The sequence below is a fragment of the Hyperolius riggenbachi genome, chromosome 5, assembly GCF_040937935.1.
Source record: "Hyperolius riggenbachi isolate aHypRig1 chromosome 5, aHypRig1.pri, whole genome shotgun sequence".
Classification (NCBI taxonomy): Eukaryota; Metazoa; Chordata; class Amphibia; order Anura; family Hyperoliidae; genus Hyperolius; species Hyperolius riggenbachi.
In genome coordinates, this window is record NC_090650.1 from 358,668,649 (window position 1) to 358,689,501 (window position 20,853).

The 20,853-nt window shown below is 40.5% G+C and overlaps 1 protein-coding gene across 2 annotated transcripts in view; it reads right to left on the minus strand.

Annotated features, from left to right (window-relative positions):
* Positions 1-206: 206 nt before the first annotated feature.
* PRDM14 (PR/SET domain 14) overlaps positions 207-20,853 on the minus strand; it is a 33,199-nt gene continuing 12,552 nt past the window's right edge. For both annotated transcript variants that reach the window (XM_068234821.1, XM_068234822.1), the window contains exons 3-9: positions 17,828-18,460; positions 16,574-16,621; positions 16,324-16,481; positions 14,687-14,957; positions 12,442-12,644; positions 2,373-2,474; positions 207-652 (exon numbers count right to left, since the gene is read on the minus strand). In XM_068234821.1, the coding sequence (XP_068090922.1) occupies positions 425-652; positions 2,373-2,474; positions 12,442-12,644; positions 14,687-14,957; positions 16,324-16,481; positions 16,574-16,621; positions 17,828-18,434 (1,617 nt within the window). In that variant the 5' untranslated portion in view covers positions 18,435-18,460 and the 3' untranslated portion in view covers positions 207-424. The remainder of the gene's footprint in view (positions 653-2,372; positions 2,475-12,441; positions 12,645-14,686; positions 14,958-16,323; positions 16,482-16,573; positions 16,622-17,827; positions 18,461-20,853) is intronic.

Sequence of the window (20,853 nt, forward strand, 5' to 3'; positions counted from 1 at the left end):
CTTGATTCAGTGTTTAGCTTGCAAAACAGCTTCTGTCAACTGAGAATTTGGCATGACAACAAATTCCCTTTAAAACATGACGTGTAAGCCAAACAACAGCTGGATGTGCACACAAAACACTACATAGTCATAAAAATCATAACATAGCAAACTTCATAAAATGTGCATGTATTTAGAACACAGAAGTATAAATATTCCATTGTCCTCTGAAAGTTCATAAAACTGCTTAAATTATAAAACATAAATAAAAACAAGTCTGATTCAAGTATCGCATACTTTGGACCAAATAGTGTTTGTTCCTGCATTTAAATTACATATATTATTTGCTATGATACAGTGTCGTGGTATAAATAAAAACGAACATAAAATAAATACAGTTGTGACAGTGAAAAGACAGACAAGATGCAGCAGTAGGTGGGGCTTGTTAGAGGGAGGAGTGCATCTGCATGTGATATCGGAACTCCTCCATTTCCAGGAAGCTCTGTCCACATAAAGTACAGCTGTAGCCCTTCTCCTTGTTATGAGTGCGACGTACATGGCTGTCATGAGCCGCATGTGAGGCAAAGGCTTTCCCGCAGAATTTGCATTTAAATGGCTTCTCACCCGAATGCTGCCGGATGTGAGTACGGAGGATACTGGAGGCTGTAAATGCCTAAAGAACAAAGATAAAAAAAAATGTTAAAATGTAAATAGCATTGATAAAGAATACAGTGAGGTTTCTATGAAATGGGATGAAATTCAGACCTTCCTTTCTGCTCTAAAAGATTAGCCACAGCATGATAAACTTTATGGACAAAAAAATGTCTTCTTTACAATTTATGGAAATCTTAAAAAAAAACCTCAAGTTGTACTTGGTTTCACTTCTGCAAAAGGCACTAAAAGGGTTACAGTGTACCCAAGGCGACATGAGACATGATGAGATAAAAATGTGTATGTACAGTGCAAAAAACAAATAATCAGGCTGTTTTTCTTTTTCTGTTTTGATGCCTGAAAGAGTACATTTTCAGGCATGCAAGTGACAGCTTCTTTTTTTGTCGGTACTGTGTCAGAAATATAGAAAGCCTCACCGATAAGCAAATTACAGCCACAAAAGTTTTTGTGGCAGAATACAACTTCTGAGGGCAAGGGAGAGATAGAAAAAGGTTAATAGTGCATGCATTTTAACTCTGGGACACTTAATAGGCTGCCATTGAGCAGAGATAATCAAACATTTAATGTACTTTAAAGTTTCAATATAAAACAAAACCATGTGATATTTAAAAAAAAATGTAATTCTCAGTAAGAGGAGGATAAATACAATTGTTTATCTCATTACATTGGGTTCACTTTACGATGTTTACTATATGGAGAGGCGCCTTGGCAGAGCTCTCATGTAGTCTATTCACAGTTGCTGATAACAACTATAAATAGACAGGTTTGTCTGCCTGAACAAACACAGAACAGGGAATTTCTTCAGCAAATATATGTGGCATAAAGATTTTTCATTGTGTGCTGTGCAAGAGTTCAGGTCCAGTTTCAGTGATTTTGAAAGGATGGTCAGCAGCCAGCGACATTGATTTGCTACCTCACTTTCTGGGCCAGTGCAATCAATAAATTAGCCAGTAGGTATTTAATACAGCTGATCACTATCCAATGTTTTTTTATTTGCTAACACGGTTTGCACTTCCTGGGTAGGTGGTGATTTGTACATGTACATATGACTTTGTATTTACAATAAAGGCTGACTTTAGGGGTAGGCTTGAGCAGTTAAGTGGTATGTGTGTGGGGTTTGGGGTACGCATGTGTAATTTTTTTCTGCTTTAGAAATGTACTCCAGCTGGGAACATTAGCATAAGTTTGCTCATCTTATGTCCTTTATTACATTATACAACCTCCTCAGTCAAATCCATGGAAGAGCTTTCATCAGAACATCCTCAAAGAGGGAAATATCATGAATGTATCTTTTTTTATCCATGATTACTGTTTTTCAATGAAGAGTTTCATAGTTAGAAAATTGGAGGTGGGGGGCACTTTTTTTTGTTATATGTGTCATAAATGTCACATGTGTTATGTTTACACCAAGATGTATGCCTTCAAGGTCTACTTCTACTTGGTAAAATTGATAAAATAATGCAATAGATGCACAAAACGTACTACTACTACTTACTACTTTAAAAGTATTATGGAGTGCTAGCAAAGTGTTTACCGGTATATGAAATTAAGGTATGCTGTTAATAATTGTTCAGTGTATGTGTCAAGGAGTGTTGTGTTCATGGAACCCACACCAGGCCCACTTGGAGAACACCTGATCTTGGTGAAAGATTTATTTTTGTTGTTATTGTGTTGCTAGAGGGGAACATACATTGAAGCTAGGGAAGGCTGATTCACTGTACCTTGTTGCAGTAGACACATTTGTAAGGCCTCTCCCCAGAATGGACTCTCATGTGCTTATTCAGACTGGACGACTGAGAAAAACTCTTTCCACAAACAGTGCACTGAAATCACAGCAAAGCAAAAGACAATGTAAGTAAGCCTACGGCAGACCTCTGACGGCATAATTCTTACAGTAGACAACAAGAAAACTAAACTCAGCTTTCCCAAGTCAATTTAAATATTGCTTTAGTAATTTAAAATATATTCAATTCATGTGTCCAATTAAAATATTCAAAATTTGCTGAAACCTACAATCATCTGTAGTTGTATACATTTATGACTCATCTTCCCCACCCCCGTCCTTTTTTCTTCAATTAGCCCTTCTATTTGTGATTTAGGATTATAATAAGAGCAACAACAACAAACTTGGGCCCATATGCAATTCACTTTTCTCCTGAGTTTGTGCCTGGGTGATATTTTTACACCATGCAATAAAATGCATTTAAACCACCATTGTAACGATTGGTGTCAGCAAGAACAGATTTTCTGATTATTGGTGATCTGCAGTATCACCAATAATACAGATACTATACCTGATTATGTGGTGATCTGCAGAATCACCAATAATGCGAGTATAGCCAGACACAGGACAACCAGATGTAAATATAGGTGTTTGGTGCAACAGTAATACAGATAAAGATACCAACTCCCCCAGAGAAGCTGGTAGAGGGAGATATCTCTATAGAACACAGGTATTAGCACTCCAGCAAGCTGGAGATGCAGATGAACTAGTAATCAGTTCACCCGAGGAGCGGATGGTGCACAGTAAGACAACATATACTGATCACTAGTGGAGCGGGTGATTCAGACTGTACTGCAGCAGGTGATCTCCTGAGGGGCAGGAGATCAAGACTGTATTGCAACTCCTAATCACCTGAGGAGCAGGTGATTAAGACTGTACTGCAGCTAGGTGATCTCCTGAGGGGCAGGAGATCAAGACTGTACTGCAACTCCTAATCACCTGAGGAGCAGGTGATTAAGTCTGTACTGCAGCTACTGGTCACCTGAGGAGCAGGTGATTAAGACTGTACTGCAACTACTGGTCACCTGAGGAGCAGGTGATTAAGCTGTACACAGAATCCCTCACCAGAGACTAGGCTCACTGGTGAGGGCAGGAGAGTCAGACAAGCAGATTCGGCAACAAACGGACAGATACGGTACAAAGACAGAAGGCTTAAATCAGAGTAGTGTTCAGGCTGAGTCGGCAACAGGATCAGATAGGCAGAAGCACAGAATCAGTAAGCAGAAGAGTAGTCAAGGCTAGCAGAAGGTCATAACAAATAATACAATACAATTAGTACTTAAGCTGTCAACAGAATCTGACTAAGTGTGGATCCCCAGCTCCTGCTGGTTCTAGCACACTTTGGGATCTGACTAAGGTCTAAGTGCTAACACGTAGCATTCGCAACAGCAGATGAGGAACTACTGACAGGCAGGTCCTATATATACTGAGAGCGCCCCACAGCGCCGCCCCAGTCACTCAACCAATCAGGAGCACTGCTGGAGTCAGCTGACCGGCCGATCAGCTGACTCCCCTTCTATTCGCATAAAGGTCCTGTCGCTTGGCGCGCGCGCGTAGCCCTCAGTCTATGTGCACCTGACGGACCAGGCAAAACTCCACCATGTAACTGCGGCTGAGACACGGAGACAGTCGCCATGCCACTCACCGCTGCGGCGGCATCTCCGCTATCTGTTACAGTACCCCCCCTCCCTGAGGAGTGGACCCCGGACACTTCTTACACGGCTTTTCAGGGTGTAACTCATAAAACTCTTTCTTTAGCTCCACGGCATGCATGCGGCAATCCGGAACCCAAGTTCTCTCCTCCAGGCCATTCCCCTTCCAATGGACCAGGTACTGTACAGAATTCTGCACTAATCGAGAATCTAAAATGTTCTCGATCTCATACTTAGGTTGGTCATCAATCATCACCTCTCATGCTGGCTGGGAGATCAATCACATATGCCACGTCATTAATCTTTCTGGCTTTCTGGACACAGGATATGGGCCTACAAATCTGGGTCCTAACTTAGGTGATTGTTGCTTTAACGCCAGATGCCGAGTAGACACCCACACCATGTCTTCTGGGGAAAACTTCCACTCAACAGACCGCCTTTTGTCGGCCTGTTTTTTCTGCGTCTGGAAGGCTTTTCCCAGATTCCTTTTTACAAGCACCCAAATCTCCTTCAATGCCCTTTGCCAATCCTCTAGAGCCGGAAAAGGGGAAGATGCCACTGGTATTGGGGAGAATTTGGGAGATCTCCCCGAAACCACCTGGAAAGGAGAAAAACCTAAAGAGGAACTCTTCAGATTATTATGCGCAAATTCCGCAATTGGCAGAAACTTTACCCAATCTGACTGCGCATCTGCCACATAACACCTGAGAAATTGCTCCAAGGACTGGTTAACTCTTTCGGTCTGTCCATTGGTCTGTGGGTGGTAGCCTGATGAAAATGATAGGTTCATACCGAGCTGGTGGCAAAAGGCTCTCCAGAATTTAGACACAAATTGGATTCCCCTATCTGACACCACATTCTCCGGAATGCCATGCAGCCGGAAAATGTGCTGGATGAAGAGATCAGCCAACTCCTGGGTCGAGGGGAGTCCCTTCAGAGGGACAAAATGAGCCATTTTACTGAACCTATCAACTACCACCCAGATGACCGACTTGCCCTCAGACCTGGGGAGTTCTCCTACAAAGTCCATAGACAAGTGGGTCCATGGTTCATTTGGCACCGGTAAAGGTTGTAGCGTACCTACTAGTGCTTGACGAGAGGGTTTATTTCTGGCACACACAGAGCACTCTCTCACAAACTCTTTGCAATCAAGAGCCAACGAAGGCCACCATACACATCTGGCCAGTAGGTCCCGAGTTCGAGCAGCCCCGGGATGCCCTGCATTCTTATGGGCATGGAACAATTGCAAGAGTTGTAGGCGAAAAGGAAGTGGCACAAACAGAACCCCCTCGGGCTTCCCTTCTGGAATATCTTGCTGGTAAGGCCCTAGGGTAACTGCCCAGTCTTCCCAGGTTTCCGTGGCTGCCACCACCAGTCTTTGAGGTAAGATGGTCTCAGGGGTTAAGGGCTGAACTGTCTCGGGCTCAAAACACCTAGATAATGCATCTGTTTTGACATTCTTACTTCCCGGTGTATACGTGATGACAAACCTGAACCTTGAAAAGAACAAGGACCAGCGAGCCTGTCGGGGACTAAGTCTTTTGGCCCCTTCGATGTACTCCACATTTTTATGATCAGTGTAGACCGTGATCGTATGTTCTGCCCCTTTCAGCCAATGGCGCCATTCTTCAAAGGCTAACTTAATGGCCAAGAGCTCCCTATTGCCAATATCGTAGTTCCTTTCGGCTGGAGAGAACCTACGAGAAAAGAAGGCACAGGGATGTAGTTTGCCTTGAAGGCCAGAGCGTTGAGACAGTACAGCCCCAACCCCAATCTCCGATGCATCCACCTCAACAATGAAGGACAAGGTGACATCCACGTGTCTCAAAATGGGAGCAGAACAAAATAACTTTTTCAACGTAGCGAAGGCAGACTGTGCCTCTACTGTCCAATGGTAAGTGTCAGCCCCTTTCTTGGTACGGTTGGTTAGGGGTGACTCTACAGAAGAAAACCCTTTGATGAACTTTCTGTAGTAATTGGCAAAGCCAAGAAATCTTTGGAGTGCCTTCAATCCTACAGGTTGAGGCCACTCCAATGCAGCAGCGACTTTTTCAGGATCCATGGAGAGGCCTGAAGTGGAAATAATATATCCCAAAAAAGGGACCTTAGTGACTTCAAAGAGGCATTTCTCTAACTTCGCATACAACGAGTTCTGCCTCAATTTTCTTAAAACGAACTTCACACGTTTCCGATGTTCGGTTAGATTGGGTGAGAAAATCAGTATATCGTCCAGATACACTAGCACAAATTTTCCCAGAACTTCCCTAAAGACTTCATTGATCAACTCCTGGAAGACGGCAGAAGCATTACACAACCCGAAGGGCATGACCAGATACTCGTAGTGCCCATCGGGCGCGTTGAATGCCGCCTTCCATTCATCACCGTCCCTAATGCGTACCAGGTTGTATGCTCCTCGTAGGTCTGGCTTAGAGAAGATACTGGCATTAGTCACCTGAGCAAACAAATCGTCAATCAAAGGCAGTGGATAGCGATTTTTCACTGTGATCTTATTTAAACCCCGATAGTCAATACAAGGTTGAAGCCCACCGCCCTTTTTCTGTACAAAAAAGAGCCCAGCCCCTGCTGGTGACTGGGAAGGACGGATAAAGCACTTGGCCAAATTTTCTTTAATGTATTCCTGCATAGCCAGCTTCTCTGGCCCGACAGATTATAGAGATGGCCTCTAGGGGGCATACAACCTGATCTTAACTCTATGGGACAGTCGAAGCTCCGGTGTGGCGGGAGTTTCTCTGCTGATTTTGGACAAAACACATCAGAAAATTCTGCGTACTGCACTGGCACTTCTTTTACCTGAACCTTGGTTTGCGCAAACAGCAGCTTTCTCCAAACAATGATGATGACAATGGGCTGACCAGCTCTGTAGCTGACCTGAAGCCGATCTGAGGGGAGTGTAGTTGCAACCAAGGCATACCGAGGATTATGGTGGAGGTTGCCATTTGCAGGACAAAGAACTGTAGTGGGGGTTGCCATTTGCAGGACAAAGAACTGTAGTTTCTCCTTATGTAGAACCCCTATTTTAAACAACAATAAAGGGGTCTGGGAGAGAGGCTGTCTGCACTGTAACGGAGAGTCATCTACCGCTGTGATCAAAATCTGACGGTCTAAAGGAAGTAAGGGAATCCCCAATTTTTTGACAAAGTCATAATCTATAAAATTAGCTGCAGAGCCTGAGTCCACGAATGCTTCTGTGGCCGTGGCCCGACCCTACCAGGTAATGGAGCAAGAGAGGAGTAAGCGGTTATTATCTAGAGGTAAACACGGCTCGCCTAGGGTATTACCTCTGACTACACCTAGGCGGCAGCGTTTCCCGACTTTTTAGGGCAATTCTGGACAATGTGACCTTCCTCAGCACAGTATAGACAGAGTCTTTCTGACCTTCTGCGATTCTTCTCCACTTGTGTTAACCTAGACTGACCGAACTGCATCGGTTCGTCCTGAGGTGACGAGGGTGGAGAAGAGGCGTGGAAAACAGATCTTACAGCATTTCTGCCACGGGTTTGTTTTTGATAGCGAAGGCGGCGATCAACCCGCACCGCCAATGAAATTGCTTCGTCTAGAGATTTAGGCTCAGGATGACCTAACATCAAATCAGAAACTGCATCGGATAGTCCTGACAGGAAACAGTCTAATAAAGCATACGTTCCCCATCTAGCTGATACAGCCCACCTTGCCAGAGAGTTTTTAGTTTTCTCTCAGCCGTGATAGCAATATCCGGATCATCGTATATAACGGCCATGGCCTTAAAAAACTCCTGAACTGAGGATAATGCCTCATGCCCTGTGTGAAGACTATATGCCCATGTTTGTGAATCTCCTGACAAAAGGGTCTTTATAAAGGTTACCCTCTGGTTCTCAGATCCTGACAGATTGGGTCTCAACTCAAAATAGGATAGCACACGGTTTCTGAAATTCTGAAAGTCAGATCTATGCCCAGAAAACCTTTCGGGTACGGACATACGAAGCTCTGTGACTGAAGGGGATCGCACTGTATCAATAGTCTTTTGAAGTACCTGTACTGTTCCAGACAGTTGAGTGATCTGAGTCTGTTGGGTATTGATCACCCTGGTAAGATTGTTTACCGCGGTGGTTAGGACTTTTTACCTGACTACGCAGTGCGTCCATAATGTTTGGTCTGCTGTTCTGTAACGATTGGTGTCAGCAAGAACAGATTTTCTGATTATTGGTGATCTGCAGTATCACCAATAATACAGATACTATACCTGATTATATGGTGATCTGCAGAATCACCAATAATGTGAGTATAGCGAGACACAGGACAACCAGATGTAAAGATAGGTGTTTGGTGCAACAGTAATACAGATAAAGATACCAACTCCCCCAGAGAAGCTGGTAGAGGGAGATATCTCTATAGAACACAGGGATCAGCACTCCGGCAAGCTGGAGATGTAGATGAACTAGTAATCAGTTCACCGGAGGAGCGGGTGGTGCACAGTAAGACAACATATACTGATCACCCGTGGAGTGGGTGATTCAGACTGTACTGCAGCAGGTGATCTCCTTAAGGGCCGGAGATCAAGACTGTACTGCAACTTCTAATCACCTGAGGAGCAGGTGATTAAGACTGTACTGTAGCTAGGTGATCTCCTGAGGGGCAGGAGATCAAAACTGTACTGCAACTCCTAATCACCTCAGGAGCAGGTGATTAAGACTGTACTGCAGCTACTGGTCACCTGAGGAGCAGGTGATTAAGACTGTACTGCAACTACTGGTCACCTGAGGAGCAGGTGATTAAGCTGTACACAGAATCCCTCACCAGAGACTAGGCTCACTGGTGAGGGCAGGAGAGTCAGACAAGCAGATTCGGCAACAAACGGACAGATACGGTACAAAGACAGAAGGCTTAAATCAGAGTAGTGTTCAGGCTGAGTCGGCAACAGGATCAGATTGGCAGAAGCACAGAATCAGTAAGCAGAAGATTAGTCAAGGCTAGCAGAAGGTCATAACAAATAATACAATACAATTAGTACTTAAGCTATCAACAGAATCTGACTAAGTGTGGATCCCCAGCTCCTGCTGGTTCTAGCACTCTTTGGGATCTGACTAAGGTCTGAGTGCTAACACGTAGCATTCGCAACAGCAGACAAGGTGCTACTGACAGGCAGGTCCTATATATACTGAGAGCGCCCCACAGCACCGCCCCAGTCACTCAACCAATCAGGAGCATTGCTGGAGTCAGCTGTCCGGCCGATCAGCTGACTCCCCTTCTATTCGCATAAAGGTCCTGGCGCGCGCGCGCGCGTAGCCCTCAGTCTATGTGCAACTGACGGACCAGGCAAAACTCCACCATGTAACTGCGCGGCGAAGGCCGCCGGCTGAGATGCGGAGACAGCCGCCATGCCGCTCACCGCTGCGGCGGCATCTCCGCTATCTATTACAACCATACTCTAAAAAGTTGAATGGTAGATTTTCACCTGCTTTTTGTTACTTTTTCATTTACAAAATGCTGGGAAGTTATTTTAAAGTGAGGATGAAAAGTCAGGAGAAAAAGTTAATTGCGTAAAGGCCTTTCTATATGGCATACAACAAGGAATTTCATGACTCAACATATGCCCATATTTTCATGCAATTTCAAAAACACACATTTACACAGGCTGAGACACTGACAGAATAAACTCCAAAACTTCCTTGGCTTTCAGATATCAGTTTAGCTGCAGCATGCGTTCTCAGGGAGAAAGGCTTGTTTTAAATAACTGCATTGTGTTAATTTGGCACAACTGCCCATGTGACAAGTATGCGAGATGATATCTTCAGAGTTTATTTTAAAGTAGTCAATCTGTTGGTAAGCTGTTAGCAATTATGTCCTGAGTGCTCAAGCTATGAAAAGGTTTCATGCAGTCAACTTCAACTTGGCAGCTAGCTACATATTTCAGAAATTTTAAGCAAAATTTGGAGCCGATACAAAAATCTCCTGTGCAATAAATGCCTGTGGACACACACTGGCCCATATGCAATTAACGTTTTCTCGTAAGTTTCCTCCTTGGTGATATTTTCACACCTAGACAATAAAATACCTTTTAAACCACCAGCAAGCAAGAAAATACTCAAAATAATTTTGATAGTGCTTTTTCATCTTCTTTTCGGTAGTTTTTCAATTGAAAAATGCTGAAAAGTTGTTTAAAAGAGGAGATTAAAATCATCTCCTAGGAGAAAACTCAGGAGAAAAAGGTAATTTACTAAGGCCCAGTTTTCTCCTGGGAGATAATTTTTCCTTTTCTGTTCAAAATTGCTTTTCCTAAAAAAAAGGGTACCAAAAAGAAAATGAAAAAGCACGGTCAAAAGTATTTTTAGTATTTTCTTGCTTTCTGGAGGGAGGCATTTTTTTGAAAAGGTAGGAAAATATCACCTAGAAGAACTGAGGAGAAAAAGTTAACTGAGGTTCATGTATGGCTCAACCATAGACAACTGCACTTTACACAACAAGTACTAGTTATTATTTATTATTATTATTATTTTTTTAATCCCAGAATAGGCCACAACGCAACACGGTTTTAAGACTTTCTAGCAACAGAAAAGTGCCTGGGTTCCATGTGTGTTCCTAGAGAAGGTCTGTCCCTCGAGTTCCAGTGTCCTCCTTGGCTCATGATATGACAGTGAGGAGAACCTGGTATTGATCCTAGACACATCTCTAATATTACACACAATGCATTAGTTCTAAATATGTGTAGAACACTCAAGAAAATCATCTCAGCCAACTGAACTGTTAAATAATGTAAGCTGGCCCGTGAAATGGAAGTGCGTCTTATTCAGCCAGACCTGGATCTATTTCAGTTTACAAGCCTTTCAGGTCTAAATATGGGGCTTCAAGCCAAGCCCTGCTGAGCTAATGGCAGCCACCCATGACTGGGAGTAACTCTTTCACCACTGCAGGGCCCAGCAACCTCAAGCCCAGCACTCTTATAGTCTAGGTGGGCTAAGAATTATGATCTTTGAAGATCACCTAGTAAGAGTTAACTCATCTTTGCAGATGCCTGCAGCATTTTAACAGAGTAAACATGGGATGAAGTAGAGGAGCAGCAGACTACAGCACATTACATATGGGAAATCTACTCCTTCAGGTTAACTGCTTAAAGGAAGTGAGAGGGATATGGAAGTTGACATATTTAATTTTAAACAATACCAGTTGCCTGGCTGTCTTGTTGACCCTCTATCTCTAATGTGTTTAGCCATAGATCCTGAACAAGCACGCAGATAAGGCGCTCTGAGACCTGGAACCCACTAAAATAATTTTTTGAGCGTTAAAGGAGCGCTTTAAATTGCTAGTGATTTTCCTAAACTCTCTGCCAATGTAAATAAATGTAACAAATTCCACAGTAGCGATTACGATTAGCAAAATCTGGGGGTACCTTATTGCTGACCATTGTAGATGATCAGGAACACTCATGTATCTGACCTTGTGAAAAAAAAGTTGTTGCAATTTGTACAGAGTTTGGGATTGAGCCAATCAAATCCAGTTGCTGATGATTTGGATTGGGCCAATTCCAAACTGCATTAAAAATTGCAACAACATTTTGTTGAAAAAAAATCCATTCATTAAACATTTTCGCTGACTATAAATAACAGTTTTAGATTTTATAACTCCAGGGTGTCTAAAGAGGATAGAGATGTATTTCCGCTGGACCACAAAAGCTTCCTGATATAATTTCCTTTTTTCCCTAATGCCAGTGTCCAATTGGGAATGAGAATCATAGCTGCCTGGACAGTCATGGGCCCATATGCAATTCACTTTTTCTCCTGAGTTTTCTCCTGGGTGATAATTTTAAACTTATCAATAAAATGCCTTTTAAGCCACCAGAAAGCAAGAAAATCCTCAAAATAATTTTGATAGTACTTTTTCACCAACTTTTTGGTATTTTTTTAATTGAAAAGTGCTGGGAAGTTATTTTAAATGGAAGATGAAAAATTATCTCCTAGGAGAAAACTCAGGTGCAAAAGTGAATTGCATATAGGTCATGATGTGGTTAATATGATCAAGCTCAAGATTTGTAGATAGGGCATCTTTTGTTCCTTTTTGGGACATGAATACAAAAAATGGCAGCAAAAGCTCATCACGGTTGAGCATAACCTCTCAGAATACCAGTTAGCTAGTCCCCACGAAGAGCAAGCTGAGTGAAGGACCCTTCAACTGTGCAAGGAGAACCAATTGCCCATTTTGCCTGTGTGTTCTACTGCCTCCCAGCAGTCATGTCCTTATTTGTTTTACTTGAGGAAAGCTTCCTGTGTGAACGCCAGTTGTGTCGCCAATACCAAAGAACCCCTGGTTGGCCATAGGCAGTAAAACATCTAACTGTAGCAGCGCGACCAAAGGAGAACTCACCTTGTGAGGTCTGTGCTTCTCGTGGACATGCAAGATGTGGATCCTCAGCCTGTCCCTCTTTTCAAAAGACCTTTGGCATAGGTGGCAGGGAAACTTCCTGTCCCCCTGGTCTACACATCGGGTGTATTTCAGGTGCTTGTCTCTGTAATATTTATAGGCAAAGACCTTTCCACACCGCTCACACTTGTATCCTTCCCCAGACTCTGCAAGACACAATCGGATCCAAAGGAACGCTTTAAAAATATCATTATAGTTGCAATTTCCAAATCATTATTCCAATGTTTGTCCAGCCTATCACACCCTACATGGACATTAACATTACTTCTCTATTAGTCTCTGATAACTTAGTAGTTACTATTATTATTATCCTTATTAATATTATAGTATCCACTTAGTTAAACAAAAGTAAAAAACCTACATCTATAAAAAAAAAGAAAGCCGCAGAGCTCCTGCAATAAAACATAAGCTTTTCCAGAACTGACTTTATGAACTTGTTATTAGTGGTACTTAGGGTCATATTCGATTCCCCTTTTCTCCTAAGTTTTCTCCTAGGAGTTATTTTTTAACAATGTATATTTATTGGCAGATCACAAAATAATAGAACAATCACATATGAAACAACAACAAATAAACTTATGTCAGATGGAATAACAAACTGATTGCTCAGGTAGCTCGAGAGTCGCCTGATCTCTTGAGGAAAAACCAACAACTGTTTCTCCATAAGCAAGCACCAATAAAGTACAGTGGGACCGCAAGGGTTCTGCAGATGTCTGCCCTTCTCCATGAGGGAGGGGTTAAGTAAGTCCCTCATCTGATCTGCGTTTTTGTGGATATATATTTGTTATTGCCTCTAAGTCATCGCACATTGCTATCACTACAGTTTAGATCTAAAAAGAAGTACAGAAGGAGGACAGAAGAAAAAGGTTTGGGGGGAGGGGGGGAGGAGAAAAGGCAAAGAGTAGTATCTAGAGAAGTGTCTCTCATTCCATGTAAGAACGTGGAAGATGATAATTTTACATTTTCTGTTTAAAATACATTTTTATCACTATGCAATTGAAAGAGTAACAAAGAGTAGGTGAAAAAGGAATGAAGATTATTCTGAATATTTTCTGCTGTTGGTTTAAAAGACATTTTATTGATAAGGTGTGAAAAGATCACCTAGGAGAAAACGTGAATTGTTGCACATTATTGTCCACTGTAACGAATTCCATTCTACACGCCAATCTTTATCATATCCACTACTACTTAATGAGAGCTTAATGTGGATTTTAAATGGGAAGTGGGAGGGAACGCACATTATTACTTTATGCTCCTGTAGCCAGTTACATACAAAACCACATCTATATCCAATACTGTATACAGTATATACAGCATCCGTTGAAGCGCACGTTTGCGCGAAACGGCCGTCAGGCACACAGTGCTCAGCACCCACCGTCACCCACATTGCTTCATCTAACTGGTATGTCTATATTTTCACACTGAATATATGATTTTTCCACCTTATACAGTATGGAATAAACAGCTGATTGCAGTGCCGGTCTCCTCTCCTCTCTCTCCTCCTTCTGCTCAGTATATATTCAACCTACATGTGACATTATTGTTCATCAGTGAAAGAGAAGAAGGACATGGCAAAGTTTGAAGGCCTCACATGTCCATTTTTAGATCATTAGTGTTGCTCTTGGAAAACCGTAGCCGAAATGACTACCACCCAATGGCCAATGGCCCATTGTGGCTATAGTACTGTGATCTATGGTCAGAAGATCATGATACCTTTGCATAGTTTTATGTTACTACGCTATGCACCATTGGCCTAGTTCCTATTTGTTGTTATTATTGTGCGTTTATTTAGGCAAATTCCTATTCTGTGGCGATCCCAGGAAGCCCTGAGCTCAACACACAGGTAAATCCATAAATTGAAGGATAACATGGCTTGTATATTCCAATAACTATTAGCCTAAGTCATTGCAAGATAATTACTTAGCAGATAATCCTGATCAGAATCTGCTCATGTCAATAACAATTACACTGGCGTGTTTGAATGGGCATTATTGAGCCGTTAACGGTTATAACTTCCTTTGTGGATGAAAGCAGCTGCAGTTTACATGAAATCTTCTTCTCTTGTCTTCTTCAGCATTATTATCAGCATCAGTAGCAGAGCACAGAAGCCTCTGCTTGTGGGGGAACTCGCTACAAATATTGGTACTTCACACAGTTAGTACAAGTTGCTCGAATAACTGGAATGTACCTTCAGTTTGTTGGAAGGAGGGCTTGTTGTCATCCATTCCCTTCAGACTGACTGGGATGCCCAGGAATTGCAGGTAGCAGTCTCCATACCAGACCAGCAGCTCCTGTTTCGGCAGAATCTCCTTACAAGTCTCATAGTAGATCTCCCCATCTATCTGCACTGCAATCAGGTTCTGCTCCTCAGGGAAACGGGCGCAGTTCACCAGAGCCATCCAGTTCCCAGATGCTCCTTTCCCATCTATAAAGTGGCTGAGCTTCCCATCCTCAAAGATCTGTGTGGAAGGAAATTAAACGTGATTACTTTTCACAGTGACCTCAGAGAGTATGGATCTGCTTAAAGGGAACCTGAGGGGAGAGGTATAAGGAGGCTGCCAAATGTATTTCCTTTTAAACAATACCAGTTGCTTGGCAGCCCTGATCCTGTGTCACTTATACTTTTAGCCATAGACCCTGAAAGCATATGCAGATCAGGTACTCTGACTCAGTTGACTCTGGTTTTACTGGATTATCCATGTGCTTGTTCCAGGGTTTTGACTCAGACACTACTTATGGCAGAAGATCAACAGGTCTACCAGGCAACTGGCATGGTTTACAAGGAAATAAATATGGCAGCTTCCATATCACTCTCACCTCGGGTTTCGTTTAAAATAACATCAAAAAAAAGTGTGATAGTTGCCAGCAGTGAAGTAGAAGTTTGGTCATTATAGGATAGGGAAAGGCAGGCGCACGCGCACGCACACACGCACGCACGCACACACTATACACACTACACGTGCGCGCACACACACACACACACACACACACACACACACACACACACACACACACACACACACACACACACACACACACACACACACACACACACACACACACACACACACAAAGTAGACATTTAATTCACATTAAGCAGAATGCACATTTCTCTAGATTTAAATGTTCAGATTAGTAGCGACATTGGTAACATATTCATGTTTTAGTAAGAAAACAAATAATATCCAGAATAAACACAATAATATTTATTACTACTACTTTTACTACTACACTGGCAAGAGGAACAGAAAATGTCATGTAGTACCCGTACGTGAGCTACCAATTCTCCTAGGCAAGTTAAAATAGAGACTTAACAGTGCCAGAATCATCCCTGTTTTATGCCACTAAATGACAGTAATTAGCATCATAATGACATAGAACCAAGCAGAGCACACAGTTCTGAAAGAAAAAAAAAAGAAGGATCTTCTCAGACCATTATCTTTTAAATATTTTCATTTTAGATCAAAAATTATTTTTGTCCTGTAGACACTTTTTGCAACACACACACACTTATTTTTCAACGCTATTTTATTGTGTTCATTGGTTTTTGTATAGGCCATGAATTTGACTACTGCATGTGTTTGTTTGTTTTTTGTTGTTGTTTTTTTCAGGCTACTTCATGTTACTTTGTTGTTGCTCATGCAGTTTGTATGCTTCTTTTTTTGTGGGTTTAGAATCATTATTATTATTATAGCCAAGTTTAGTGTGTGTGTGTGTGTGTGTGTGTGTGTGTGTTCTACAGTATTTATCATTTCATGATCATGATATTGTTAGGACAATATTATTGTTTTGGTACAATTACAGTCGCTGTATTTGTCCACCTACCTCCCACATCAGTGAATTGTCATCATAAGTCTTTATTTCACTTGTGTTCACCACTTTTCCCTCAAATGGGCCAAGTTTGACTCCTCTGGGGATGACGCTGGTGCTGAAAACCCCGGATTTCAGAACGTCACCATATTTGGTTTTCATGATTGCCAAGCCTGGGGTAAAAATAAGTGATTGTTTGTGAAAAGGACTACACAATGGGGATCTCCAATTATTGTATATGAATGCAAACACAGCTAAAAATTACCTTCAGGCAACTGTAGTGCATCTCTATCCAATATGTGGGAGTCAACCCCTGATAAAGCAAAGTATACACATTAATATAATGCCATACAGACACTAACCTGCAAAATGTTCTCTGCATGTAAAAACACTGTAATATAAACGTATTCATCGACATACATATATGCAATCATATATAAAATCAACAGTTTTTCTATAGAGATTTAAAGAGTAACGAGAACATCAACATTATTGTCACTTGATTTTATTTAGGACCAAGATCTTCTGTGGCACTGTACAATAGACAATACATAGGATATACAATTATGTAAAAAAAAAACAAAGATGGGATATAACTATGAAATAGATGAGTTAATAGATTGTATGTTGATATGGAAAATACTTTGCGCAGCAGTAATAAAACACACTAGGGTAGTGCACTGCCCTTTTGAGGTTAAATTCTAAGTACGTTATTTATAATTGTATTTTTTTACACTGAACTCTGATTTGCAGAGCCTATCCTTGCTGTTGTTTTATAGTACTATAATTTCATTTAATAAAAAAGCAATTTAGTCCAGATAGTAGCTCTGTCTGCGGCATCAGTATAGTATGTGGCAGTATGATGCGTAGCATCAGTAGCATATAGTATATAGCTTATATACTGTACTTAGAAGCCTACATAATGGTGAAGGTCCAGTTATCTGGGATGCCCAGGGCTCTGCATATAAGTGTTAAGGGTATAAGGTATAAGGGTCCTTTAGATTGTAAGCTCGCAAGGGCAGGGCTCTCTCCCCCTTTTGTGTCTTGGAAATCATTATACATTTTATTCATCATGTTACTTTTAGCTCTGTCATTACAACTTCTATATTTTGTATTCTGTATGCTGTATCATTTTTTGTATTTTGTCACTAATTATGTATCTTGTATATTAGTGTACACCATTGTGTGTATTATGTACCCCATGTTTGTTTCTTACATTGTACAGCGCCACGGAATATGTTGGCGCTCTATAAATCAATAATAATAATAAGGGAAACCCTGCCAAGATCTGCTCAGTGCCTGGCTGGAGGGAAAACGTTATCCTATACACATATTTTTCATTCTTACTGAAGATTGACATTCATGGCATATTTGTCTATGGATGTTACTGGGGTGCTAGTGATCAGAGCTCAGCCCCCACCCACAAAACTGCCCACATTCATTTACTAATACTCCTGTAATACATTCATTGGTCAGTAATTGCCTGTGGAGCTGGCTATATTTAGGGTTCAGCACTTACCTATAGAGGTGGCTGGTATTCTAAGTCCAGAGATGGCATGTGTGACACTGTCCTGGGTGCGCTTTGTATCTGTGCCAGCAGTATAGCCATAGAGCACAGTGTGCAGATCATCCTCTGTGAAGTGGTAGATCCTGGTCGGTGTTGCTTCCAGGTTGGACATACTCAGAGAAATCGCTTTACATTTCTTAGGAGTGAAGGTTGTTTTGGGGCTTTCGGGGGAACTGGGATGAATTTGTGGCCCCAAAGGTTGCCTATTAGGGTGGTGGTCATCTTTGCTGCACAGTCCAGGCTGAACTTTACTGAAGATGGGATAGGGGTTAGACAAATGGTTTAACATGGGCTCACCAGGGGAAATGCTTTGAGTGACAAAAGAGGGGAGTTCTCTGAAATTTAGGGGCCCTAATGGGGCAGATTTTGTAACTAGTCTTCCCAAAGATTTCAAAGGATTAAACATGTCATGGGGGTTGGCTAGGAAGCCCAGATAGTGGCTGTGAGGTATCAATGAGGGGAAGTAAGAGCCTATTGTTGGGGGACTTATTGGGAGCCTATCCATGGGAAAGGTTCTGTCAACTGGGTTACTCAGCGTGCTGGGCATAGACAGTGCCATCCTATCCAGATCCCCACGATACCTGCCTGGAAAGAAGGAAAAACATTAAACATATTTGCATATTTTTTATAATCATCATTGATACTACTTTAGAAAATTAAAAAAAATGAAGAATATGCAGATATAAAAAAATTGAAAATAAATAATGTTACTTTATATGCAAGATTTACATTTATATTTTGGCAGTATTTTCATGTACTTGCTGACCATGCTTTTTATTACGCAAGTTAAAAAGATTAGCTATTTAGTCTAAATTCAAGGGAAATCTAAGTTCAGGTATTGTCACTTAACACTTTGCACAAAATGCAAGTGTTCCGTTTTCTGTGAAGGACTTTATGAAGAAAAATAATTGTTTTCCTGCTAAATATATATGGTAAATGTAATTTACAAAAAAAATCATCTTTTAGTAGTGGTTCTTAAGTTTATTTCTTTTATTTAGCTTGTGCACAATTGAAACAATGGTCATGTCTATAAAACAAAGTCATTATTGCAGAGCAGTGACTTTTTCCTTTGGTCACTTCAAACATCAATTGAATAAAAATGTGTTAAAAGTAAATAAAGCAATATGTTGGTATTATTTTTATTAGTATTATTATTATTCATTATTTGCACTTAACTAGGATATCTAAAGTGATCACTGAGACTCCCCACATCATATTCAGCAATACACAATAATATGATGAAACTGAAGAGCTTTGCGGTCAGCTTACACATGCAGTAGTGCAGAGATGTGCTCATTTGTATTCTCCTTTTGTGTGACTTGTTATGTAAGGTATGTGATGACAACTGCCATTTACTACTGCTGCTATTATTATGATGATGATGATGATTATTAATATTATTATTATTATTAGACTTGCTCAGTGTTTAGCCAAATAAAAAAATAACCCCAATGATTATAGAAATGTGCAGACTTCAAAAAGTACAATCAAATAAGTGAAATTTATTTTCACTTTAGTTTGCTTCCAGTATAAGCAGTGGAATAACAAACAATTCTTGATCAATGCCTAATTATTTACTTGAAAAGGTCTTTTAAAGAACAATAATACTGCCAAATGAATTTTAAAAAAATGAATTAAATTGCTAATACTGATAGCAAAAAAAAAATCAGCTTGTATCCATCAAAGTCTGTCAGTCTCTATCAGCAATAGACTGCACTGGCTGATTAGTTTGTAGTATGCTGTGCAGTAATATTAAGTGTGGAGAAAAAAATGAAAGATGAAGGAATTTTCCTTTCATTATTCTACATAATAATATAGTGCACAATGGTTGCTCTACTTTCTTCCCAAATGGTTGTTATACTGTGTTGTATTCATTTTATTCTCTGTATTATTGCAGCTAAATAGTAAACTGAGGAAATGGCTGTGTATATTCTGTGTATATTCTGTGAAGAGCTTAAGTATATATGGTGTGTATATTTTATGCATATCTAAGTTCCAGCTGTGTACAGCACATATGGGACAGTACATCTACCAGCACAACATTGTTAGGTGACCATACACTGGCAGACATACAGCAAATCTATCAGTTAAAAAAAATAATAATAATGAATACAAAAAATGTAGTCTGAATTATATAAAATTATATTAATTTCTACATCCCTTGCTCTTTACAGAGTTTTTTTTTATCAGAATCTGAGCTCATATTCCATTTAAAAAAAAATTATTTCTACAGTCCAATTAAATTAATTTGCTATCAGATTCATCTTTATTATAGAAGTAGGGTGCAGAGGGATTCTGTGCTTGATTTCATATATGATATTTCATATATAACCACCTTAAACATTATTATTATTATTGATTTATAAAGCGCCAACATATTCTGTGGCACTGTACAAAGTATCAAACAAACATGGGAAACATAATAATTTAAAAAATAGTGTACACCAATATGCAAAATATAAAATCGCTACAAGATACAAAATTGGTAATATTATTAAACATTATGTTTCTCATACAATGAATTGCAGAATTAGAAAACAGATACATTCCCCATTTATAATAAGTATTTTCCCAAATGATACATTTTTTTTAGTTTATGCCAATTCCTGATAACGATCACACTTCTGAGTTAGTATTGCTCCTCATCAATTTAATATATAGTATTAAAATAATACTGGGATGGTGATTGCATTTCACACACACATTAGATAATTTCAAGTACTATACAGTATCATACAAAAAATAATACAGTCTAGAAACCATAGCAGCAGATCTATTAATTATGTGTAATTAAATATTATTTGGAAAATATAAATAAAAATCACATTCATTTCAGGATTTATTTTATATAGGAAAAAAATGAACTTGGTTTCAGTAATGTGGAAAAAAACACTAACAAATGTTGCTGTCATTAGTGGTGAGGGTTGCTAATTTTCATTAAGGAATAATGACGAGTTACTGATAAAAGATGCAGCAGG